At 43.9% G+C, this 27,853-nt stretch overlaps 2 protein-coding genes across 3 annotated transcripts in view; both read left to right on the top strand.

Moving 5' to 3' along the window:
* The first annotated feature begins 112 nt into the window (after nt 1-112).
* Nucleotides 113-22,180, top strand: HEATR6 (HEAT repeat containing 6). The gene is made up of 23 exons (XM_061561423.1): nt 113-454; nt 1,189-1,351; nt 2,199-2,306; nt 2,663-2,803; nt 3,115-3,236; nt 3,961-4,075; nt 5,615-5,710; nt 6,290-6,421; nt 7,048-7,161; nt 7,483-7,519; nt 7,808-7,913; nt 8,687-8,864; nt 10,064-10,270; nt 11,213-11,312; nt 11,783-12,228; nt 13,546-13,668; nt 14,586-14,702; nt 15,598-15,732; nt 17,003-17,125; nt 18,492-18,616; nt 19,108-19,204; nt 19,656-19,860; nt 21,167-22,180. Exons 2-23 carry the CDS (start codon nt 1,214-1,216, stop codon nt 21,760-21,762), a joined length of 3,561 nt encoding a protein of 1,186 aa, XP_061417407.1. The 5' UTR covers nt 113-454; nt 1,189-1,213; the 3' UTR covers nt 21,763-22,180.
* Nucleotides 22,181-26,154: 3,974 nt separating this feature from the next.
* Nucleotides 26,155-27,853, top strand: part of LOC133348547 (FYVE, RhoGEF and PH domain-containing protein 4-like) — a 51,178-nt gene continuing 49,479 nt past the window's right edge. Inside the window, exon 1 of one of the 2 annotated variants that reach the window (XR_009755806.1) lies at nt 26,155-26,264. The gene's annotated coding sequence lies outside the window, so the exon portion shown is untranslated. The remainder of the gene's footprint in view (nt 26,265-27,853) is intronic. The other variant, XR_009755807.1, reaches the window with a different exon arrangement.

Genomic DNA, 27,853 nt, shown 5'->3' with positions numbered 1-27,853 from the left:
CCACCCCCTCCCACCACCATCCCCCACTACCCCCACCACCCTCCACCCCCACGTAAGATGGCCGCCCAAGTGCGCACGCTGCCTCTGAGTTCGCGTCCTCGCTCCCCTCGCTCCTCCTCCTAGCTGGGTGCGAGAGCGCTCTCTCTCTCACACTCTCAGGCGTTCAGGCGAAACGTCTTCGGCTTCGTTACTGGTTTTGGCGTCCAAGTTAATGTGGGGCGAATGTTTGCGATTGATGGGCAAAATGTGTACTTTGTAATATTTCACGTTTCGCTTTAGCGACTCTGTTAGCCTTTTCGCTGTCTTGATAGTGAATGATAAACTGTGTCGTCTGTCTGTATCGTTGTTGATGTAACTCCTCGCTCAGCCTGCCCTTCTCCATTGGACTTCTGTGACACAAAGAGCTTAGTAGCTCATCGGATTTCTGATTACCCGGCGTCTTCATCAGCGAACCGTAAGTAGTAATCGATTGTTGCAACACTGTTAGATGAAGCCTGGACACAAGTACGTCTGTAATCTGTGTTGTGTTTAGACATTTATACAACTTCTGTTACAAGTCGACTTATTCCACCCACACGGTGGAAGAAACTTAGAATCATTCTGTTACAAAACTTAAATCATTCCAATGATGTGGAGCGAAAAACCCCACGCGAAACAATTATCTCGTTATCAATGAATCTAAACTGCATATTAACCTAAGAGCCCAAGTTAAGTAACGTATGAAGATAATGCGTTGCCAAAGTGTACAACTCTATGCCTCTCAAATGTTACATGCACCTGGAGGCTAAACCTCTGACCCGGCATCGCTTTACTAAAACCGGTCCGTTCAAATTTAGATTTTTTTATTGTTTTATATTTTTATTATTTTATTATTTCCCTTCTACGTGACTTTACCGAAAGAACCAAGAATACGGTCCGTTCAAGTTCAAGTTTCATTGATTAGGTATAGCCGTGTGAACCATTCGGCTCTTGAATCGGGTGCAACCGCAACAAACAAAAAAAAACAAACATGAACAAGAAAACATCTTAAAGTGACTATGTGACTAATTGCAAACAGAAAATCCAAGAAAAGACAGCAAAATATTGCAGAAAAAGCACCGTACACCAACACTGATGGCCCACAACGCCTTCTCTTCATTCATTCATTCACTAACCCTCTTGCCGTTTGTCTCTCTCGTTCATTCGTAGGCAAGGCCCCCCCACCATCTCATTCATGGAGCTGTCACGGCTGCACGGCCGCCTCATGGCCGTACGGGACACGGCTGACTCGGAGGCCACCCGCACCGAGATCCATCTGCTGCTCGACCAGATGATCTCGTCCAACGCGGAGACGTCCGCGCCTGACCCGCGGGTGCGTCGCTACGTGGGAGGCCCTCTCTGCGTCTGGGCCCAGAGAGTTGTCAAAAGATACCTCGCAGACACACGTGCCAACTTCGCCACACATTTGAGCCATTTCTGATCCACGTTGGTCTTAGCTGGGCCCATCGATAGCCGATGCTTGCCGTCACTTGGGCGCATTTATCCAAAGGTAACCGTCGCCATGTGATGTGATGGCCAAAGGTGAACGCCGGACATCCACGGTTGGCTATCAGCAAGGCAGTGATGTACACAATTGGACATTTAGTAAGTATTGTCCAGAGTTGCGTCATCACTGGGCCATTTGTAAAAAATTCTGAGTGATATATGATTGCATGGGGTGGAGCAGTAGCCACAGTGGTTATCGTACTCGACTATGAACCCAGCTACCAGAATTTAATTCCTGACTACAGCTAAATATCTGTGGTTAGTGATATCTGAACTGCTCCTGCGACCCCTCCTTCCTGCACTGAGCTGCTTGGTGAAGTATGAGCATCCACAAACCTCATCACATGGATTTCATCCAGCAAAGGGTTGTAAACTATGATGACTCCAACAAAACATTATTTGTATGATCATGAATTGAACATGATAAGTCCATTACCTCCCCAAACCCTGTCAATCATAGTAGTTGTTTGACCATACTTCATCACGTTGGTCAGTGCAGGCTGGTGAAGGTGAGGCACCTAGGACCAATTTAGATATCACTCCCCCCCCCTTATTTTCACCATATCTAGATATCAAACTAATTTCGTTGGGTTGATAGTGCAGTGCTGTTTAACAATCACGTTAACTTTAATATTTGGTTAATATAACTCCGAGGCCAATATGTGTGTGTTTAGGAGGTGTCGGCACTCCTGGTTCATGCTACTCACCTGGTGCCTTGGCAGCAGGAACATCTGCTGGTGAAGGTGTGCCACCTCATCAGCCACCTGATAAGCAGGCTCCAGGTAAACCGCTGTGAATCTGTTTTACTATTAGTAAATTACCCACTGAAGCTTCATTTAAACTCATCGTGCATTCGGTCGTGTTTTTCAAATAATAGCATTCCGTTTTTCCACGTACAGTAATTAATAATCTGTAGTTTATTACCCACTCATATTTTGAACTGTATGCTGATTTAGAAAGAAATATAAGTTAATTCAGTTAAATAATTTGTTTTAATGTTGGAAATTATAATTGTTTGCCAATTATGTGTATAGCTGATATTTTAAATGATTGCATTGATGCAATGCTGTGTGAGTTAACTTGGCTTAAGTTTAATGTAACTGCCAGGCCACGTTGTGACTTGTGCCTCTTGTTGTAGGTTCCAATTGACGATGACTGTTTGAAGCATCTGGTGTCGTACATCATCACAGCCATAAATGAGTGCCGATCGTGGCTTTACTATGAGCTCCTTGAGGTTTTGGCTTCAATCGTTTACAACAATGGATTCCGGTGTCAAAAGGTATGGCTATGTGTCTTCTGCAATCACCACAATATACAACTGTGTTATTCACTAATTTTCAGAGGGTAGCCACTTTTGCCAATAAGACATCAGTACAAGGGCCGCCACACATGTCAAACCATTGGGTTTGACATCATGATGGAGTGTTTTCACATTTGTATGTTGTCTGGGGCCGCACAGTGGCCGCACTAAAGGCCACCAGGGGCTGCCAGTGGCCCGCGGGCCTTGCAATGAGGAACACTGATCTACAATATCAAACTATTGATATGTCAATATATGCTTTATATGTGGCCTTCATACTGTGCTGCCAGTTTTTGCCAGAGCTGGTGGGAGAGTTTCCCAAGGACCCGCTATTCAGGCTCGGAGGCCTGTCCTTTTCTGATGGAGAAGTCCGGGTAAAGGCTCTTCAGTGCATCGCACATCTCTGCGCAAGGTGTGTGCTTCTTCACAGCCTGTAACATTCATTACTCACCAACTAGAATCTACTTTGCAGATAATGATGATTTCATATGTAGGACTAACATTTTACAGTATGATTTGAAGTTTAGATATCCAGTCCAGAGTTTCAGGAGATGCTCAGCGAGTCTCAGATGTGTTTCCGGGGAAATGAGTACAGTGGACATTAATTCCTTGCACGTTACATTATTTTACGGTGTTCACCATATTCACACCATGGAGAGTTCTTGAGTCTCCATTTGAGCATATGGTATCTAGTGTCCATGTCATATTCTTGTGTTTTTATCCAGTTGTTGACCAAACTGGCCGAGAATTCCAACCCAGGATCTTGGTAGTGCTGTCTCATTTTCTGGCATGAGTATCAGTTCCATGAACAACACAGCCACTCCTATTGTATGAAGAAGTACCATTATAAACACAGTACGAAAAAGTAGTCCATTTCGAAGGCGCTACTTATAACATGAAAATATTACACAATGTAATTGCCACTTGATCAACGTTACATTGGATGTAGTTGAATAGAATTGTAGTTTCCATAATGATCCATTTGCTATGAAAAATGTATTCAGAAATTGATGTAGCAAAGAGCACGTTTAAATTTTTCACCTCTTGGTACGTTATTTCCCACTACCCTCCATTTACACTCTGCAATAATCTTCAAATGCAGTTGCGTTTTACAAGTAAACTATTTAAATCCACAGGCAGCCCGCAGAGGCAGCAATGGGAGAGCCATACCGAGAGGCCTGTTTCACCCACTTTCTCACCATTCTTCGTGCCAGCAAGCTGGATGACACAGATTACATCACGTACTGCAAGGTGAAGTTTGCATTGGGGGGGACACTGCACACAACACTTCTACTGGACACCTGTGAAAGAGTTGCATAGCTCATTGGAATTCTCCACGATAAACAAAGATTCTGATTATTTAAATATCTTAGCACACTGCTGTTAGAGCTGTCATGGTATCGAGCAGTGTTTATCAAAGTTTTTGGCCACCAATGTAAATATTTCCGCGGACCACCCAGCCCCCCACCTCTGTTGACAAAACGCATTCACTCATCTCTAAATACCAGTAATATAAAATTATTCATATGACAAGAACATGAAAATAATGATGCAACTAAGGTTTTTTTTTTTAGGGGGTGAGGGGGAGGCATTTAGATCTTTGGGTTAGGGTAATTTAATCAGACTAATTTACGTAACTTCATTTTTTAAATTAAATATAAGTAAATATTCATGTCTGAAAGAAAAGGTACAAATATTTTTATAATTGCCGGATTAACCTGCATTTGCAACGGCCCGCAAACCACCTGGAGGACCGTGACGGACCATTGGTAGTTTGGGGACCACACTTTGAGAACCACTGGTATGGAGGGTAGCACACTTGACTAACAATCTCCAGGCATTTCATTTCATATCCACCCAAAGCAAATTAAACCTTGAGCAATGTTCTTTTGATGCTAAACTTGCACAAGGCAATACGTGACATTTTAATGCTGATACATTTTGTAGGTGATTACGAACTTAAAATTTTACTTGCATTTTTATGTGATTGATAAAATATTTAATTCAAGACCTAATTAGAACCATGTAAACAATGAAATGAAGATTAAAATAAAATCTCGAATTCTGATAACCTTGGACCTGATTACCTAGGCTGTGTGTCCCAGGCTGTCTTGACAGGAGTTTGAATCATTGTTCGTAAGAAAAACGACCTTAAAGTTAGTTAGATGTTTCATGGCAACGGAGTGATATCACTCGCAAATGCCATATGTTTTTAAATCCTTTATATTAAGTTCGCTTGCTTGCTTACGACCGTGTAAAATCTTTCGGTCGTTTTTTAACCCACTTCCCGTGATCCAATCGAGCTGACATTTTCCACACAGACTTGTTGTGCGTGACAATTAATGTTCGTGAAAATTTTTTTCAAAAATTTTACACTTTTTAGGACAAAAATATTAGATTTAATTACCAATTGCTTAATGGTGCAATGCAATCATCTGACCCATAGGTGGCAGCCATCTCAAGCCAGAGGACGAGAGGACTCTAGCCGCCACGCATATTAAGGATTTGTAGTGAAAAACTTTGTTTTTACGGGTTATACTTGTTACATGTCAATTTAGTCATCACGAAGGTGTTTTTCCAGAGTAACCTGACCCTGAATTTTTTAAATTTATTTATTAACTTTATTCTCATTAACAATTATTTTTAGTGAATCTTCAAATTCGCATCCGACAGCCCAGAGCACACGTTATCAGTATATATATGCATAATGCATGTACAGGCTAAACGCTGTATGTTTTAAGGTTTTTTTCATGAACACTTGCTGTTTTGATGTTGTTTGGATATTCACAGACTCTGCAAAATGCTCTGAAAGGCATAAATGCAATTCTTTTTACTTTTCGACCAAGTCCTACGGAGCAGATGGGCATACTCTTGGCAACGCTGAAGGTTTGTCTTTTTTTAATTCTTGTGTTTTATATGTATGGCTGCTTGAGCAATGCAATTGAACATGAGCGTAGCTGAACAGTAATTACAGAATTTTGGTTTACGTAGTCGGTTAAGGTTTGGGTTAAGTAAAAACGAATTTACACTCCTTCATGCACATCTAACACAAATGCATTCTACATCTGCTGTAGTGTGCACAGATGTATATGCCATTCAATCGCAACACATGATTTCTTGTCAATAAAATACAGTTTTCTGCTGAATTTCCAAAAATACAAAATGTCATAGATTGTCATTTAAATCATTACTGCCAATAAAAAATAATGCTATACTTTAATCAAATGTATACAGTAGTATATTGAACATATGCATCATGTCTGATCATTTTGTAAGTACCTAGTTGAAGTTTAGACTATAATAATCCAGTAATTAACATGATCTATTACCTCCAGCTTGATCGAGCAGCTATCTGGAGGCAAAAAAAAGATCTGTGGCAAGTATCCTTACAGACTAAGAAGGCCACAAATTATGTTCAAAATGTGGTTGTGCAGCTCACATCTTATTTTGTTTGCGGTGATACAGAAGTGTATGTTCTACGGGCTTCCTGGTGCACCGCAACTCACGGCTGATACGCTCTACCCCACCGCGTTGCCTCAGTACGATGGGATCCAGGCACCCATGCGGCCCCCACAGTTGCTGCCTTCCCGTGAGAAGGTGAGCGAGAGTGCCAAGAACTAAGGATAGATTGTCAGGTGGTTTCTTTTTCAGATGTGTTTGCTTGGGTTATGTCAGAATTTATACTGGAGGAATTCGATGAGCTATGAAGCTGTTTCACAGATGTCCAATGATTCACAATACATCAGAAGCTGTATATAAGCACACTTGAACTCAGCACAGTTCTGATTAAGAAACACATGCTTGCATTACACTGGGGGGGGAGGCTATGGGGAACTTCTGATACAAGCACACTTCGGTTACAAGCGCGCATGGCCTTGCTCCCAAGGAGTGTGCTTATAACCAACGTCTGCTCTCTTGCGGTTGATTAATGGTGAAAGTTTTTCCTCTTTTAAAGAAATTTGAATAGTTTAGGAAGCACTAAGACAATTTACGGTTGTGAACTTTGTGAAAGTCAAAGAATGTACTTTGCTGAAAGATTGCGAGAAGTTTTCAGGTGGCTTGGTTCAGAGCTACAGGCTACCAGGGTTTTATTTTGCCATAATTAGGAGTTGCAGCTCTAAAGCATCTTCATTAGTACTTTAAAGATTGGGAAATGGTTTTGCAATTTTGAAATGCGTTATGATTAACTGGTCATGTCATGTGATTTAACTTGATCTCTTCAGGCTCCTCATATGGCAGGTAAGAGAGGGGGAAGGAAGACTGATCATGCCCATAATGACCCAGAAGGGAGCTCCATGGCCTCATGCACGTCTCAAGCAGAAAGCCTGTCTCTGGAGGTGCGGTTTCACAATGACAGCTGTAACCAAGCACGTGACATATGTACTGCAATTAATGACGTAATCATATTTTATTTTTGTCAAAGGCTTTTGAAAGTGATAATTTTTCAACAATGTGTGAATCCATTTAACCTTATATTTCTGCTCCAAGTATTTAACCAGGGTGCACAGTAAAAATGAAGTAAAATTCAGATTATAGACAAGCACTGCCATGCCTGCATGACAGTGATGTTTAGTTAAATTGGTTCATTTTCATGACCATGTTCTGTAACAAATGGATGTGAATTGCATTGTATTGTGCATCTCTGCTTGTGCCTACAGGAAGAGGACACTCCCTGCCAGTACACTGCACGACCCAGTAAGGACCACACTGTAGCTCTTTACATGTGGATATAAATACATGCGTCAAGTTGTATGTGTAATAATACTTTATTTTAGGTTCATATGTTTGTGTAATTTGTTCAAATGACCCCTGCATTCACAAGAGGTACTCAACTATCACAATGTAAAAAAAAAAATCTTCAATCAAATTGTCATCCCAAATCATGACAATTCATTAAATCGCAAAGAAGGAGAAATTGTTACATGCCTCACTGTTATTATCAGTATAAGTGATCATTGATTTTGTTTTGTTTTTAATCTCAAGAGGAGAGCAGTGGAGATGCAGTATCTCTAACACCAGCGTGGCGGCTACGCACAAGCTCCGAATCGGACTTCTCCGACAGCGAATCTGGACACCAGCGACGCCTCCGGTGAGGACACCATTTATATTCGGAGTGTGTGGCATGCATGACTATACCTGCTTGTATGTACAAGTGGGTATACAAAGACAAAGATCCCCCGTATAGCCTTAACAGACTGTTGGAACAAGTGCTGTTCGCGAGCACTTATTTAGACCGGCACGGCTCACGAGCGGGTAGGCGGTCAACACTTCGCCCAACTGCCTTTGTCTCCCAAGTGGCAATGTTTACGCACCACACCAGGTATTCATTTGAGGGTGAGTCAACCTAGGTGAGGCCCAGGACCGGTTCAGATAACCGTCACTGGTGTTTTCCCGTGAGCAGGAATCGAACTCGGGTCGCCGGGTTGGTAGCGCAGCACGCTACCCCCTACCCTACCGCTCCTCTCACTTGTACACTTATATATGTCCAAGTGGATATGCGTACATATGTACACAGGCATATACATACACGTGAACATAGTCAACTCGCAAATATCTGGTGTAATGGGAAGAACGGGTTGCCCACAGAAAACAAAACACGGTAGAATGCAATCGATGTGTAAATTAGGCGATTAAAACATATTGTTTACATACATTGAATGCTGGTGAAGATATATAATGTATCATCTGTTGACAGTAATGTGGAAAATGATTCGCTGACAATTGACGTGCTGCTAATAATAGTGAGCACGCTTAATCTACAACGTGGATAATCCGCAAACAAATAATCCAAAGTTTACTATGTAAAGAGAATATATATATTTTTTCTGAAATAATTGCGATAAACCTCACTTGGTAACTCAGCGTCCAGCAGAGTCGGGTGCGACAGGCGGCGCTGTGCTGTCTGCTGGCAGCCTTTAAGGCGGCAGAGAAGCGTGTCGTGTACGGGTACTGGGCTGCCTTCATCCCCGATTCACCCTTCTTGGGAGGAGGCCAGACGCTCTCTCTCTCCACTGTCATCCTCAAGGACTCCTCTAACAAGGTAAGTTGGACTTCCCACCCACCACTCCACGCATGTGTTGATTTGAGCTGTGTATTTTTTTAGTTTACAGTCTTGATTATCCGGGGTAATGGGGGAGGGCTGGCCACACCCTTGTCCAGCAGTCGATCAACAACGTAGCTCGCCAGCATGCAGCTCCAGGTGTACAGTCGTGGATTGTTGAAGTCAGGGGCATAGTTACAGGTTCAGATATCACTTGCTACTGATGTTAGCCATGGCTGGGAATCTATCTAAATTATGCAGGAATTTATGCGCCTCCAAGTCATGCTCAAACTCTTTAATCTGTTTATAAAAATTGTGCAGGTTATAAATAATATGTTGTGGGCAGGTGATTTATATGCGTATATTATATTCATAATGTAGTATACTAACCCTGAACCACTATTCCACCCCAAATAACATACATTTTTTATATATTTAAGTTATCGATGAAGCCTTGCCTTCCAAGTATATTTGCGATGAAAACTACCATCATCATACGCTCAGCATCCATGCAGAACTACATTTTAAATCATCTTTAGTTGGGCTTGAAATGGTGAGCATAAACCCAAAGACAAACCTACCCACCACTGGTTTATACAATTCCCTGTGAATAGCAACATGAACCTTTATCCTAAATGATTTAACCTGTTGCAATTGTGCGATTAGCATTCTGTCGTGATTTAATTAATCCATTAAGAACTCTTTTAGGACAGTGCAACCCCACATGTTAGAGAATGTTACTCAGAGGTGGACCCTACAAAACTAAATTTCGATTTAAAGCTTTCGTGACTGCAGGGATTCATATTCTTGGTTCTTTCGATAAAGTCACGTAGAAGGGAAATAATTAAAATTAAACAAAATTCTCACGACGTTTCGATTGCAACACAAGCATTATCAGGTGTGAAAACCACAGCAAGAACAAACTACTTGTTAAATTCAAGTGACCTTACTTTCTGTCCAGAGTCAAACTGCTATTTTTTTTATTCTCATATATCTCATGGCTAAATTTAGCCAAATTAGGTGAAAACCATCAACTCGATGACTTCGAAACACAGTTTCAATCGCAGGCAACCGAAACCCTGATTCGAATCCAGAAACTCAGCAGTGCCAGCTCCGTGATCTGGCCCCTGCACCACGCGACAACCTCCTTCGATGTCGTTCCCTTCTGCCCATTGTAACGTGGTGGGGGGTGATGCCAGGTGCGCAGCGGCGCTCTGCAGGCGCTCTCGGCGCTGCTCGAGGGCTCGCGGCAGTTCCTGTCGGCGGCTGAAGAGGCGGCTCAGGGCACCACGGCGTTCACGTCGCTCTCTGCCTCGCTGGCATCGAGCGTTCGAGAGCTGCACCGCACCCTGCTGCTGGCGCTTCTCGCCGAGAACTCCGTCCTCACCCTCACGCAGATCATCAAGGTGTGCCGCCGCCGCCGCCGCCTCACTTGCTTCAGGATTTAAGGGATGTGGAGTCACTTTTTCCAGGATCGGTGGTTTCACGTTATGTTTTGGGCAAGTGATTTATATACGTAATTTTGTTTACTTGTGCGGTGTGTGAAATTCCATGAGGTTGCTTGGTTGTACTTCACTGTACAGCTTGGTGAAGGGAGCACATCGTATTATTACCACTAACATTACTTTACTGCAATATATATGTAATTTTTTAGGAATTAGTCTGAGAGGTAGCATAGTTTTTAGGAAATAGTCTTAATTCCTGCAGTGAAAATACCTTTAGCGAAAGAGAATGGTATTCCGTTCGATTTTTTAAAAGCTGAACATGATATTGAAGAGCCAGCATACCAATGAGCCTGAGGAACACTTGTTACAATCATTGCCTTTTACCAACTATGGCATGGATCAGTAATAGAGAAACCAAAACAGAAAATGGAACAAAGAATGAATATTACATAAAGAAGCATGGAGGGAACGTTTTTAAAAAAATTCTTAGTGGCGGGAAACAGAACGTTTATATAAAGAGAATAAATATTTCGTATGGCTGATGTAGGTGCAGAGCAATAACTACAATTTCACATTCAGGTTGGCAAACCAGATATATGATATCGACAGATAAGAAAAGTAAATGGTTTGGGCACGACCAGCACGCGTTGCTACAAAGGGTGCTAATGGATTGACAAGACTAGTAAAGGAATGTCACCCAGAATGGAGAAGCTGCTTGAGAGGACAACTATTATGGGATGCAGCAATGACATTGGTTGATGTGCAGACGTCGGATGGATTGTAGGATTGCAGGACGATGAAAGAAGGTGATGTCAGGGGGAGACTTCCATCTTGCAGTGGGGAGACCATGCGTAATGATTGTGATAATCATGAGTTTGCGCACTTTTCAATGTTGGTTTCTAGTGTCTGGCCACACTGGTTCTGAACGTGCCTTACAAGCGTCTTCACCCAGGCCTGCTCAGCAGAGTTTGGAGGCACATGTGGCCATTCACACGCCACAGAGGTATCATGTTTCACGCGAGCCACGTGCCATCTTGACTGGAATAGTAAACCCCACCATAGTGAGAGAATCGAGATGAAATTACTTAAAAATCACAATTGTGGAGTTAGATAGACAACAAAAACTAAATGCATTATATGTTTTATGTGAACGAAAAGACACAAATGTGCCCGTTTTCTCATTGAAAATAGGTAAATTTCAAAACATCGCTGTCCTGGTCACAAAAGCAAAGTTTATGGGGAATAATAGCCATTTTCTATACTTTTTAGGCATAAGCAATTACGAACTAACGCTTACTACCCAGGAACAAAAATTGTGTTACATAGTGTTGTTTGTATATTGACGAGTAAAATCGTTTCTATATTTGGAGGCATACACATGCATTTGCTTGTAGCTGGAGTCCGTAAACCATCAAGGTGCAGAGGCTAATTCAGTAGTCACTGACAGCCGGTTTGTATGTGCTGTACTCGCAGATGTGAATGTACGCGTGGCGTGCCTCACCCTGCTGGGAGCCGTGCTGACGGCCCAGGCTCCGCTCACGGAGGTGCACCTCCTGCTGACGCAGCCCGTCAGCGCCAGCCCTGCCTCCAGTGGGACCAGCACCCCAGGGGCGCTCCCAAGGGGGTCGTTTGACCAAAAGAACAGCGCCCCTTCGTCCCCCGCTCCCAAGGGGCTACCGAAGGCCGAAGACGGCGAAGACGGGAGGGGTTATTCATCTCCGCTGCAGGATGGCACCGACTCGTGGAGGAATGCCGGTTCGAAGAGTCGCGGTTGGGACATGGCGTTAAAGTGCTGCCCTCAGGGCTGCTGGTTGGTCAGCTTCTGCTCGACGCTCATTTTAGGGCGGGAGATGGAGGGACGTGGGCTGCCCGAGCCCACTTTTAGCGAGCCCTTGCCTGTCCGGCTGGAAGCGTTACAGGTACAGTATATGCATTTCGCAAGCGCACTTGATGTCATCGGCAGAGGCCAGTACAGCAATATCCATTGTACTGTAGCTCTATGGTCCCATGTCTGCTCGCCACCTTCATACAGTGTGGTGGAATATGGTCGAATAACCCCCATGTCCCGTATGGCATGGAACAGCCCTCCACTCCCAGTGGATTAACAAAAGGGCTGTACATACACAAATGTAACGTAGGACTCCGGAGACAATAACTGTAGAGGCACCTTTATTTATAGGACTCCCACTACACGACTCACTGAGCACATAATGTCACGCTGACCACCAAGCTCGACGGCGCTAACTGACTGGATAGCTGGCTGACTATCCAGCAGTAGGCGACGTCGGGCGATGACAGGGATGGCAGCGACGACGGCGACGACGACTTCCAAGGCGAGACGACCCTGATTCCCAAGGACACCCCTGAGCTCCCTCTCTAACCCCCTTTTATGCTTCCAACGGGGCCTGGTCACGCCCTGGTCACGCTTTGGCCACGCCCTGGCCACGCCCTGGTCACACTTTGGCCACGCCCTGGTCACGCCCTGGTCACGCCCTGGTCACGCTTTGGCCATGCCCTGGTCACGCCCTGGTCACGCCCTGGTCACGCCCTGGTCACGCTTTGGCCACGCCCTGGTCACGCCCTGGCCACGCCCTGGCCACGCCCCCCCTTCTCGAACCTTCGAGCTGGTTTTATGATCCTTGGCCCAGTTCTTATCCCTTCCATGACCCTTGCCTCAGTTCTTCCCCTTGTGTGGGTACACCCGCAATTGCTACTTCTGGTCTCCAGTCGGCACTGCTACACTACACAAGCACACCGGAAGTTATTAGTACTTTAACGATAGTTATTAAGTATGGAATGGTTCAACCTCTGATCTAAGATTGTGATTGAGTGTTTAGGTGCATTGTTTTCAAATGTTTTTGTCTCATTGTTCTCATTCTCTTGGCTCCATTAGCCTAAATGTAACATTCGTTTATTAAATGCACATGTTTTCATGCATATATCATAACTGTAAGAATTAAATAAAGCAAGGTAAGTCATTCACTTATTAGAAGAAAAAAAAATTGCTTTGAATCAACCTATCTATAGGTTCTGTATCATCTGCAAATTGATCATAAATACTTTATCAAATGCATTTAATCCACACCTCTGATTAGCATGGTTGGCTACGTATGGTGCGAAAGAAGTTCAACATACATTTAGTAGAACTCTATTCTCATGTTTTAATTAGCCTGTCCATTCTTAACAAATGTCTGAAACCATGCTTATTACTTGTTTCTTCCCACGTGCTGCTGCAGGTGCTGGCATATCTCATCAAGGGTTATTTCCCTGTAGCGCATGGCAGCCTGCAGGAGGTGACCGATATTGTGAGTCTCTGCTTAGGGGACCGCAATCCTGTCGTGCAGCTGCACGGGGCTAAGGTGAGCATCATTTGGCCATAGTGAGCACCAATAATTATTGTCGTCACCATCATCAGCATGCGCTGACATTTTCTATCCGGTCAGGGTGGAATTATGCATCGATTTTTGTTGATTCTGAAGCACACGATACGTGCATCGAATTGTTTGTGTGATGGTTTTTGATTCGTATGTGTTGCATATAATTGCTTCGTGCCACTTCTGTATCTGATTGCATTCGTTCCCTGGTCTACACCCATGCATGTCATCACCACTATCAATGTGTGTGTATACCTCAACATATGGGTTTGTGAAGGAGGAGACTAGTAATTATGTATATAAATATTACAATTCATTTTGGCAAGACAAAACGTCTAAAAATGTATTATACCAGGCACATGCCATTTCCTCTAATAGAGCATTTAAATTTCGATTTAAAGCTTTCGTGACTGCGGGGATTCATCTTCTTGGTTCTTTCGGTAAAGTCACGTAGAAAAAAAAAAGTAGGGGTTTAAAAAAAAACTGATTTCACACTGCAACACCGGAGCTGGGCCACCCAGAAATCAAATGTGAAATGTATTTCTATAAATCTTATAAACACATGCCTGACCATAACTGTCAATCCTAATCTACTTAAATCTATTTTAACAAATCTTGACTTCCTCAGTCTCGATTTCCTGACCGGTTATCTACGCTGTTCGTGTTCATGATATCCCATGCTGTGGTTTTGCTATTTGAAGTATTTGAGCTGTGCCTGTAAATCGAAGATCCCTCTGCCTTTCGCATCACTTCCATTCGCCACGCCTGACACTGGCGCTCTGCAAAACCTGATCCGGGCCACCCAGAAGAAGAATCTGGAGGTCATTTCTGCTCTTACTAATCTGAATCAAAAATAATTATATATATGAGGTGTTGTGGTGTGTGTGTGTGTCTTCCGTCAGCTTTTGGAGGAGCTGGGCACAGCCATAAATATCATGTACAGGTCGAGCTTAAATCAGAGTGCCAGTTCTATCAAAGAAAATGCATCCCAACCACTCCCTGGGGTCTCCTTGCAGCAGGTACCGCTTCATCCCTGTGTGTGTGCGTTGATGTGGCATTGTTGTGGGAACCTTGTGATGCTGTGTACTATGTGTGTATGGAAATAATGATGAAAAATTGTGCACTATGGAAGGTACTGGGGGAGCGATAGCCCAGTGTTTAGCATCCTGCGCTATGAACCCAGGCTAAGTTTGTTTACCGGCCGCAATCAACAGTGAGAAATGATATCTGAACTGGTTCTTGGCTCCCCCTTTCCCAACCAGCACTGACCAGCTTCGTGAATTATGGCCAAACAAGCCCAATCACATATCTGATACGGTGAGGTCTTTATCCAGCAGTGGATAAAGGACTGTAAATTGTATTTTGAATATGGGATTGAATTCTACTCTTCTGTTTTCTGCCCAATGCTGATTGCCTCTTTCACTTAAGTGGTTTGTTGTCATTTAACCATCCTCTTGTATCCATCTTCCTTTAGCTCTATAGCCGCCTCCCACTTTCCTCAGTCCATTTTAAAATAACCAATTAAAGACCTTCCACCTCCTTCCTTGTGCATGTTCCTCCTAATTGTTCAGTGTCTTCTGTAACATTTAGTTATAATAATAAGAGCACTTTGTCCGTCCACTGCTGAATGAAGACCCCTCCCTACGCCGTATTGGTTATGGGGGCTGCTTAGCCATACTTTACCATGCTACTTAGAACCAGTTCAGATATTGCTCACCAATGATGTTAGCCGTGGCTGAACTGAAGCCGTGCGGCAGGATTTCTTTGCCTATTATTACACAACTTCTCGGTAGCGCTGGGTATGTATATTGAGCTTTCGCACCACCGTACGTAGCCAACCGTGCTAATCGGAGAGAGAGAGGCTGCTGCGTGTGGTGCAAGACGCGCGTGTCATTGGGCGGCGTCGTGTCGCAGATTGTGGGCGTGTGGAGTGCAATGCTGTCGGGACCGCTACCGCCGGCGCTGCAGAGCACACAGAGCGCGGCACTGCAAACGAGCGCGTGCGACGTGCTGTCCACCATCCTGCCCGACGCCTTCCCCCTCCTGCCAGTGGGTGGCACCGAACTACTCTGCGCAACATTGTCAAGTCAAAGTGACTTAATGCTCTCATACATTTCAGTTCCTGTAGAAGCTGTCAACACGTGGAGCGTAACGTCAGCACAACCATGAAAATCTACACTGTTAATTACACATAGTCTATGAAAAAAATAATCAAATGATCCTCGCACTCAATTCAACGCATGTATCATGAACGTAATTAATGCTAATAGGATGAACATATTCAAAAGGTGCAGTTAAAATTTGAAAAGCAAGAGTTGCGAAGTTAAAACTAAAGCACTGATTAATTTGTTTTTATTATAGTTTGGAGGCGAATTTGTGAAGCAGTGCTTATTTAGTTTGTCACTGATTGTTTGGCTTGTTTTTTAAGTGCTTTGTCAAATCATAAAATAATAAGTCAGCTGCTTAGTACTAAGATAATATCTCGCACTGAAATTATTTTAATATTTCGACTGCCTATTTATATTGTACAGCATACATTCAAATAAAAGCTCATTGATTTTGTCCACATGTGCGGTGGGTGTTGCAGAGCCAGCCCAGGTTTTCCGTGGAACCCACATTGCATGACGCCTGCACGGTTAATGGTGTGATTGATCGTTTTATATGCGGCTCACATTGACCGTGTTGGTCACACCTGACGTAGGCCCATTGGAAAGCCTTGAGTCCTAATGCTTTACCACATGTGCGCTCATAATGTAGCCTTGTGATGTGGAAGCTCCAACTCAAGGAGGTTCCAAAAAAAATTCAGCCAACTTTTTTGTGGTCTCAGCCAATATTACACTTATAATACAACGAGTCCATATCATGGAAATCAAATAAAATGCATTATCTTCTCCAGCATTGATGCAAGTGAGTTACAGTGTAATCTCTCAACATATGTTGTGCACGGCAGTTAAATGTCAGCAGCCCAGTACATCTTAAAACCAGTTGTAGACATAATCCTGCGTACATATTGGGTCCCGCAAGTACAATACTCGTACATTTGTATCTGGTGATATGCAATCATACATTATTAGAGTAGTAGTGTAGTGCTATACATAATGTTAATAAAGAACTTGCATACAGTGATATACGGTTATATATTAACAGGGTAATAGTGATTTACAAAATGTGAATAAAGAACTTTGACCTCTAGCTTCCAACCACCAGCAATTCAAACTGCATTCAGGCCTCCCACATTCCTCCCACCTGAAAAAAACGGGTTATTTGTAACCGATGTGAACTTGACAACATATGGAAAACATTGTGTTGGTGCGTGCAGGTGGACAGGCAGATGGTGTGCCTGACGGTGCTGCTAGGTCTGAGTGCAGATGAGAGCCTGCAAGTCAAGGCCGCGGCGGTCCGAGCTCTCGGCGTCTTCCTGCTGTTCCCATCACTGCGGGAGGTGGGCAACATATTCCTGTTTCATGTTACAATGAGATGTTTGTGATTACTTCGTTTATTCTGTTTGACACGTAGGCTTTCATGACCAATATCCATAATTAAGGGTTTTTTTGGGTTGGATCGCGTAAATATAAATGTGCCGTTAACCCACCACCACCCGACACAGCCAATTTGCAAGGTTTGTCACATAAACAAAACGTGTCCGTTACTACTGAACAAACGTGTGTTAGTAAACCCACAACATTTACAATATAAGTGCGACATTTCGCTGGTGATTATAACCAGCTTTATCAGGTGATTTATGAAAATTGTGGAGAAGTCTTCTTTTTTCGGCCTTGAATAGAGTAAAAGGTGATGTCATCACTTGCGGTTGGTTCTGCTGTATGGATGATCTCACGTTTGTGATCTAGCGTTTTGGAAATGAGGGTTAGAATATCGCATTAGATCAGCAAAACTGCCCAAACTCACTGGTTTGTGAGTTGGCCAGGAAATGGCAATTATTGTATCCATCTTTGAATGCCCCGCAGTGTTATCTCATGAGCATGGGCTCTGTGTTTACCAATTTCCTCTCATGTGCAAAACACGCAGAAAGAGATACATTTTTATGCAGGACCTTATTAATGTGCCTTGACACTTGGGCTGTTCAAATGTATCTATCACATTGAATAGATGTTTTGACTAAACAGCTTTTCACTGTGTCCCAAGAAAGTGTATGGTATCTCTTGGCTTTCCACGATGGATTTTTGTATTCTCAAAATTGATACATGGAAATGTTTTTACTGTTCATGATTTGGTCACTAAGCATATGTTTATGAAAAACTGTCTATTGATTTATATGTCAATATGGAATTTCCCAGTGTTTTTCATGCACCACACTGTAAAGTATGGTCTCAACTATAAGCACTGTTTTCTACTGAGGAAGGGACATTGCCTGAAATATTATCTACGATGTATTTGCATGTAAAAAGCAGCGTTATAAGGGAAGGAAGCTATTGAGTTTTTGGTTTTGTGTTTATTGACGGTGTCACATTGGCTGCGGTGTTCCCACTGCTCTGGGAGTTTGATCGTTGACTGCTCCTAAACGAACTGCCCACCTCTGCAAGCGCTACTGGGGAGCAAATAAACTCATAAGCACCATCAAGCATAACTTTAAAAATAAACCTTAAGCCCCAAACTGCGCAGAGGTTGTGGTGGTCCATGAGTGCACACGTGTATTATATGGATGGAGAAAGGACGTTTGTTCTTTGGGATGCTCGTTTCAATATGGGAATCTGATGCAAAGGCAGTCAGGTCTTCAACAGGCAGCTGAACCACAGGTGTGGTGTGGATCGCTTGAGGTGGCAGTGGTTGCCGTGGCTCACCTACAGGACGTGCAATTTGTGGCGGATGCCGCCAGCGCCGTGCTCCGGTGCATGGAGGACTCCTCCTTCCTCGTGAGGACCAAGGCGGCGTGGTCATTGGGCAACCTCACCGACACGCTCATCACCAACGTGTGAGTGGCTCTCAGACTGTCGGAAGCCCTTAGACTTCTGTCACGTCTGGAAAGGTTTGGTTGGATCCTCACTAAAAATACATTTCACTGCACGTACAGCTCCTTTGTCAATTACTGGATGGGGCCATCCCCATGCCGTGCAGGTCATAGGGGCTACGTGACTACTTCACCACACTCGTTCAGTGTGCATTGGTTAAGGTGAGGAACATACTAGGCAAGGTTAAACGTAAAGTATGACAATGGATTTTGCTGCACTGCCCTCTACTGCCCACCAAGTAGTCCCGCAGCAGCCTTCAACAATCTGCGGGGGATGGTGGTTACCTATCTATGTAACCCAAGTTTACTCCCACATGCTAAACACTGTTAATTGGAATTGCCCAAACGTTACAGTGCAGGATCCTCTGCAAAAGGAGTCTTAAAACTCCGTAAAGCTTTTCTGGGTAAAATAAGCGGCAATATTATTAATGTCTGGCCTCTGGAAATACTCACAGGGAGACGCTCGGAGATGACTTCCTGATGGAGATGCCGGATATGTTGCTTCTGCGCATCATCCGGACAGCCATCGGAGCAGCACAGGACAAGGACAAGGTGTGGTGACAATCGCTGCTGGACATTGTATGCCTGTCCACAGGCAGCATCCATGCCGGACTGCATGGATGCTGGCTGCATATAAATGCCTTCTGTTGAACAGTGTTTCTTTCGCCAGTATTTTCTTATTTTAGTCTTAGTTTAGTCGACAGCAACCTGTGGAATCTTAGTCAAGTACTTGTGAATTCGCTTTTGTTATTCTTGTAGTCTATACGACTAGAGGAGTGAAACATTGTCCACTCTTAGCTATGTTGGTGTGTACTTTTCCTGCCAATATTAGCAATATATCAGGTCAGTCAATTAGTGACCTCGGTAAAACTTTTTTTTACAAATATCACCAATTGCCATGTTTGGTCTTGATGATTGTTCACTTTGACGTAAATAAATACAATTTAATTGACAAACCTATCACTCGTGGCTAAATTGCAAATGACGCGCAACTATTTTGCAGGTCAAGAGCAACGCGGTGCGCTCCCTGGGAAATCTTCTGCGCTTCCTGCAGCCACGGCACGTGGCGGACGTGCGGTTTGGGGCCGCGGTGGCGGAGGCGGTGAGCGCCCTGAGTGGTGCCGTGTTGAGCGATTCCACCATGAAGGTGCGCTGGAACGCCTGCTATGCTGTGGGCAACGCCTTCCACAATGCCGCCCTCCTGCCAGGCAAGCGCACGCACACACATGGCCACTGGCCTTGGCACCAACACTCATGCCAGCAGCAGCTGTGTTAGTAGCATCAGAATGTGAAATTAAACAACCTAAACTCTCCTGCTCAAGGATACTGTTATGCTCACGGGAAACTATTAACAATAGTAACAACAATAATGCAGCCAAAACTTAACACCAATAACAGCAACACACCATCGTCATCGGTCATAACTAAATCACTGCTGCATAAAGGTCTCCCCAGGCCGACGCCATCCCTCATGGTTTTGTGATTGAATAATCCATATACCACCTGTGCATGAGCTGAATTCATCACTGCATCTCCACGATGGACACCCTCCCAGGCATGTTCCCTCCTTTGCTTGCCACTTGATGGCCATTAATATTTGTATTTAACTAGGAAATATTTTTTAAAAAACATAGCAGCCAAATGTAGCGGAATAGGGCATGTGTATTTAATTGAGGTTTAGATTTGGTCTTCTTGTCAACTCTTGTGATCGGGAGTTTCACAAATCTGCGTGATACATCAATTGTTTGCCTTTAGCGTTCTATTTTACAAGCTTTACTATTTATGAGCCTGTTTCCATTGGTGGGTCTTTCCATAGTGCCAAGTATAGTAGTTTATACCCTTTATCATCCCTGCAGAAGGAATGAGCGTCTGGTTATCCAGATCATTCTGCATCGGCTGTTTCACACGCTTATGATGTCACACCGACGCGCCCTGGGAGCAGATTCTATTAATAGGTCTCTGATGAAATCCCACGGCACTCTCTCAGGCCTTTGCTTGGGCATGGAGGACAGATGATGTCAAGGGGCAGTTTAAACAGCCTCCGTGCACAAACTTCTTTGAAGCCAATTCCAAATACAATATTTAGGTTATTTAACTTTTCTAAGTAGAAATTGTTTCAATTTTTAAAAAAATGCTCTAAATACTTGGCACGTGTGTTTTTTTACTTATTCAATATAATTTCCATTTACTCTGTATAATTAAAATGAAATAGTTGGAAGTAATTTCATTCTACCGGGCTGAATTTCTCTACAAAACATGCTTTGAGTGCCTTCATTCATTTACCATTTAGTTTCTTTTGCAACCCAAATATTTGTTCCTTATTTTAAACAGCATAATTTTCGAAGTCATAAAAAATCGAATTAACATTTCCTCTATACTTCCTTTCAATGTACGGATCCCCTGTTCTGTGCTAATAGGATTCTCCTATCGCTAACATATTTTAGGACAGGTAATTGGTAAGCAGACCATAAATAGGGTAATTTGACGATTGTTTTTTTTATGGTTGGTACGCAGTCTCCTCCGAGTGGCGGCCTATTGCTTTCAAGGCGCTGACGTCCGTCGTCCGCTCATGCAAAAACTTCAAGGTGCGCATCAAAGCAGCTCTTGCGTTGTCGTGCCCTGGCAGTCGGGCCTGGTTCGGCTCTGCGCCCGAGTTCGCGTCTGTGTGGGATGCCCTTCTGGAGGCGCTGGACAAGAGCGAGGCCCTCAGGGACTTCTCTGACTTCCGATACTCGGAGAGCCTCCGCGAGCAGGCCTGCATCGCCCTCCTGCACCTGACCAGTCTCCTGCAGCTCAGCGACACAGCTGCCCTGCAGCCAGTGTTGGCTCGGAGGTCACACGCTCTGGAGAAGCACTTCCGCAGTGGGGCAGCCCACAAGATGATCGCGGCGGCTGTCGAGGGAGATATCCCACCACGGAAATCCATAGAGCCGGTGGTGACTACCGCGGGCCGGCCAAATGATGGCCAGGACACCGGCGACGGGCTCGATCCGGGGACTGTGGAGCAGAAATTGGTGGAGGCCACGCTGAACCTGCAGGCTTTGCAGCAAGATGCTCGTGTGGAGGTAGAAGTGTCCGTCGTACAGCAGCTGGAGGACCTGTTGCATTAACATTAATATCTGTACTGCGCTCTTCATTAAGTTTAAAACGATTATATGAATGCACAATTGTAATATTTGACAGATTTTATTTTATTATTAGGATATCAACGAACTGCTTGCTTGAAGATAGCATTCACTCAAATGTGAATCCTCTAGCACTTGAAAATATGTTTAACAGTTACCATGATCATTTCGTTAGAGACACAGGCCAATATCCCTGGCAACATGCCAGACATTGAATTAAATGTTGTGGTATGAGAGAATGTACATTTAAGATCACGCACATGTATAGGTTTGATCCTTAACAGGCGAATGAAGAGATTTTAATTATATGTCTGTAATTTTTAAATGTATATTCTGGTAACACCACATTAAATGGAAATTGAACATGCATTATATTAAAGATTGATGCTTTTGTGTTGTAAAAGTTGTCTTCGCCTGAAAGTTCTGTAGGAATGCATACTTGTTTCACTTCACTGCCCAGGCCCCTATCCATATGGAGGTAAATATGATATGTAAGAAGTAAGTCAGTCAGTGGCTGGAATTGGTGGGGGGGGGAGAGTGCATTTTTCCATTGCAGAGATTTTATTAACCAGTGTGGGATATGAGGCTGTGCAAGAATAGAACTTGTCCTGCAAGAGAAGAGTACAGTGTAAATACCTTGTCCTAAAAAAACAAGTTTCACTTTAACTTGTCACAGAGCACCATAACGGGAAGTGAAATCAGTCGGCCAACTCAGTGAATTGGACTATTGAGACATGTTTTCATGAAATCTGACTTTACAATCATTCATATACCCATACTTGAATGAAAGGGAGTCACAGTCATCAGGAGTGGCAGCAGGAAATGATGTGCAGCAAAGATCACTTCCAATAAATGTTGGACATGCGTGCACATTAGAAGGAATTTCCAATGTTGGTACAACTTTACTGCATGACAACTGGTACAATGTGGGTACTTAGTATAAAACTGGCAGGAAAAACTCCACCCTGAGTGGCATTGTTATTACACGACGATCTACGCTGTAAACACTGCTGGAGGGAGGACGTGTTGCAAATTCGAAACGTAAAATACGAGGCGCTCCACATTCGATGGCAACACTTATTTTGAAATGCCGTACCTGTAAAGGGCCACAATGTGTATGTTATACTGAGCAAGTCTGCAACGGGGCCTCTCATTATCTATGTGGCTCGTGTGCATACCTCGATGACTTGAGAGCCCCTCCAGCCACCTGCAGCCACCTACAGGCCAGAATCAATGTTGACCGCCTGTGTATATACATGTATTACTGAAACTGAATTGCCAACACCTTGTCGGTGTTGGCAGCTTGGCTGATCGGATAAGCCACAAGCTACAGCTGCTCCAAGAAGTTGAGGTGAACTCACGGTTCACTCGTTGAGTGATTTCCCTCTTAGGGGTTTCAATTCCAGGCACATTAAGTGCTTACTGTTGACCCTGAGTAACGATATTTGTAGTTGTTGTGCTTGCATGGCCATGTGGTGAGAGTTGGTTTATTTTTGTTCGGGCTCGTGTACTGTTTAGCAGCTTCGTATGTTTTGGGTTCAAGACGGAAGCTTGGCAAAGCCCAACAGGCTTGTGGAGTCTTAGTTACAGTGCGCTATGCGAGGGAGCAACAACGGAATGCAAGAATAATCGTGATCATAGACGTAATAAAATACTTTGTGCATGAGCAATATTAAACCTCTGGGCAGGCTGTTATTTTACCAAATTAAGAATCGTAAAGCGGTCAACGGGGAGTTTGTTAATGTCAGGATATTTCTGGATTCTAAACAAACGGCGTTGTGAACTTTGTCGAAAATAATCTTCGTATTTATGGAATTGAATTTGTTATGGCTCCAACCTGCCAGTGGCGCATGAAGCTGCGTTTGTTGTGAAGTTTCTGTTCAAGACCGTTAGACTCCTCTTGATTGTGGAAATGAAAAGTGGAGCAACGTTAATGAACTGTATGGATTTAGACCCGTATAATTGCACAAGGTTATTTACTAAATTGAGGCAGTGCTCATCTCCTGTTTACAGCCCTTGAGCCAGTCGTGGAAATTCCACCTTTCTATGGTGGGGCAGAGTTTATCCATAGGACAAATCACCTGCACACTGGGGCAAACTATCCGTGCTAAGAAATATAACATGCATTCCATTGTGATTTTGCGTAGAAGTAATGGTTAGTTGTTTGCCATTGCTTCATGAACCCGGTGATCTCTGTTTAACTTACCATCCAACTATCACATCAGTTGCGAGTTATATGCGAACCAGTCCTGGGTTCCCCCTTCACACCATTCGCCACTGGCTAGCGTGGTGAAGTATTTTCAAACAGCCCAATGACCGATACAGCATCAGAAGGCATTCAGCTATTGGTGGACTTTCAAAGGGCTGTACGTGATTCAGGTGATCTGGAGTAAACGTGCATATTGTATAGATACAAAGCTTCAACCCTTCTTGAAATAAACTCAAAACATGTTTTCTACATTGATATGTGAAACATACCACACAGGGAATGTATAGATTTTCCATGCAATTAATGTTTATCACCAGTATAGTACACTCACTGGCAGAGCCAGTGGGGGGTGGCACGTGCCCCCCTAATGATCCGATCGAAATCCCTCATTTCGATCGGATCATTGGGGTTTATCTCCATATATATAAAAGGCAAAGTTGTGAATATGTGTGTTTGTTCACAATATTTAGCGTACTTCCCGACATGCAACAAACTGGAAATTTTCCATGTGGGTACTTTCCAAACTGGACACCATGCAAACATAAAATACACTTTTTTGGGAGGGGGGGGGGGAGCTCGATAATGCATTCATTTTTTGCACGGCAAGTGAGCTGTGACGTCACACCTGTCACGTGACCCGCGCACGTGGAAGCGTAACGCATTGTAGTGTAGCGGGTAGCGCGCTGCGCTACGAACCCGGCGACCCGAGTTCGATTCCCGCTCACGGCCACCACCGGTGACGATTATTTGAACCGGTCCTGGGCCTCCCTTAGGTCGACTCAGCCTCAAACGAGTAACTGGTGTGGTGTGTGAACATCGCCACTGGGGAGACAAAGGTGAATCCAAGTCCCGGGCGAAGCCGGGTAGTAAAGCTAGTTAGTAATAAATCGGCATTTTGCGACTGCCACTGTGTCGCATGACATGATAGGACAATAGTCTGAGTCCATAATTGGCAATAAGTAACGGCAACGCGGTTATAAGTGACTCAGAATTGTGCGCTGTTGCGTATACAGGACACGACTTCCCTGAAGGCATCAACACCTTCAGCGAGCGCGATGCCGATCACACAACGCGGTTCGAATTCGACCCTCGATCGATGGCTGCGCCATCGCCGCACACGCGTCGAATAAAAAGCAAGGGACGCGTCCTTACTTACTAACAACAACTCTATCATGTTTTATTGCTGGATGGGTTGCCCCCCCTACCTGAAAATCCTGGCTCTGCCATTGAGGACATTTAATGACATGAATAACTTTGCATGTCACCTTGAAATATCCCACCAAGAGACACTGGCAGAGCACCCCCACTCATAAGTGAGTGAAAGGTCGTGCTTTCAAATCCTCATCGGGCATCGACTCACCATATCATCTCTCGATCCGACTAAATGAGAACCCCCTTTGTAGCAAAGCAGCAGTGGCTATCACGTGACACGGCAGCTTGTCGCCGTAGGAATTGCCATCGATTAGCACTGCCAAGTGCTTGTCCAAGTACGTGGACATTTATTTTGTTGACTTTATCCACACACACACACACACTGGTAACCAGTAGCTGGCTTCACCCGCTATATCTATTGACATCATTGCACTGCACGGGAGAGATATTACTTGTTCACTTATGATGGGGATCCCTCACCTCCGATTAGTACGGTGCGAAAGAAGTTCAACATGCATACATACACATCATGTAGTTGTATGTGTTTATCACAAGACTTCAAGCAAAGAAAACGCTTTAGGCTGACCCTGCCCGATGAGTAAAACCAATCGGTCCCTTTGGTCTTACTTTGGGGATCTCAAATTGGACATTTTAGATTTTAGGATATTTCTTGTTAAAAAAAGTAGTCGACTCGACTGGACTTTTGCCGAATTTTAGATTTATGTCGCCTACAGCCCTTCTAGAAAATTGTTACAATTAAAATCACTCGATCAGGATCGTGCATATGTAGTTCTATGCAGAAACGTAAGAATACTTGTCGTGTTTGAATGGCATGTATGCCATGCATGCTTAAGCTCAGCAAGTGACACCAAAGAACAGGCGGGCCTCCCCCCCCCCGTGCCGCGGGGCTGGTGAAGGCAGTGGTTGGGTTTCAGGGGAAGAGGGAGGCAGGGAATGGAGCGTTCGTGCAGCTCAGGGCAACTTGCGGGGGCGGTGGGAGTGAGAGCGGGGTCTGAACACTGCACAAAAGCGCGGTTCTCATCGAGACGGGAGCACATGACCTGCCGTGGTCGCTTTGGTGAGCGAGAGATTTTCTGCCAACACTCCGCGCTCAAAAAAACCCCACGTGAGTTCTGAACGTGTGCCTGTAGTTCCAGTTCATAATGACAACGTAATATGTATTAAAAAAAATCGATGTCTAAGTTAAACCATTTTGAGCCATTGTTATTGCTTCGGCTGTTAATGTTTTGCTGTAAGCAGATATGATTTTTGCAGCTTTGTGGATGGCTTGCACCCTGTCTGGATGTGTTACTTAGCGGCACATCGTGTTTGTAAGTTGTACAAATTATTTTTTAGCAGTGCATGTAATGTTACTATAATAGCGTGAAATTGGAATTTAGTTGGGTTTTTTTTTATTATGTGCCTTACGAACAGCTTTTTTAAAACCAACAGCTTTACGGGCACAACGCCTCTAATTAAAACTGCGTTATTTGATATATGTGCCAATATGTTTGGGGGGGCGAGTCGGAAGCGTAAGTGAACTTGAGAAAGGTATTCAAGAGTAGCCTGTGGAATAGCGCTCCTTTGTTGAGTTACAAGAGCTGTCTGCTGGTGGCATCGCTCGGCCAGCTTCAACAACTGTCTCCTATAAACTCCTGTCTCCTTGCTGCTGCTGTCTGCCACTAAGACATACGTCCTTGGTAACAATGTGGACCTTATTCTTGGTTCTTTCGGTAAAGTCACGTAGAAGGGAAATAATAAAAATAAAAGCACTCCTGATTATGCTTGCTTGTGTTGCAATCGAAACGTCGTGAGAATTTTATTGTTTTATTTTTATTATTTTATTATTTCCCTTCTACGTGACTTTACCGAAAGAACCACGAATATGAATCCCTGCAGTCACGAAAGCTTTAAATCGAAATGTGTACCTTGTCTCCATATGACGAATCGGACCTGTCTGCGTAACTGCTCTGCCTACAGCGGAATATTCATAATAAAGGTTTTTGGGTTAGATCGCCTATGTATAAATGTGTCGATACCCACTATTCGAGGTAGTAACTATTTGGCGTTTTGTTTACGCCACAACTCCTTTACTGATTGGGCGTGTCGGGAGGTGGAGGGTTTCGACACATTTATACTTATGCGATCTAACCCAAAAACCTTTATTATGAATAATGTCATGGTGTGCAACTGCAGGATGTTACGCATTGTAGAGAAAGCCATTCTTCACTCAGCATGTTAACAATGCAGGACTGTCCGATCTGCTTTTCCACATGTAAATGTTCCAAAAGGCATTCATCCCATGTATTGGTTGGTTTGCCTGTTGGTTGTTTTAAGTCAAAAGCAACGAAGTGTGGTTATGTATATGTAACCACATGTATGCAGGTTTTCTCGCTTTGTGCGATACATGCTTTCCAACAAAACTGCGTACAAAGCGAAACCGCACGACACACAATGTTGTTCCGCCTCCGATCGCAAAGATGCATACGAGTGCATTTTAACCGCATTTCGCAAATTTTGGGTAGTAATAGATTTGCTGCATATACGCAGAATCGCACAAACGAACCAGCATAAAACGAGGTAAACCTGTGTCCATAATAGAAGCCTTTCCATGAGTTATGATAGTAAATGTTTTTTTGTATGTTTGAAAGTTTCTTATTTTAAAAAAGTCCATGGCAGGAACACCTAACGATGTCTGTGATAAATGCGCAGCTG

Source organism: Lethenteron reissneri, chromosome 27 (assembly GCF_015708825.2).
Source record: "Lethenteron reissneri isolate LAM-NWPU_2019-01 chromosome 27, ASM1570882v1, whole genome shotgun sequence".
Classification (NCBI taxonomy): Eukaryota; Metazoa; Chordata; class Hyperoartia; order Petromyzontiformes; family Petromyzontidae; genus Lethenteron; species Lethenteron reissneri.
The sequence above is the reverse complement of the archived record's forward strand: the minus strand, read 5'-3'. Positions and strand labels throughout refer to the sequence as shown.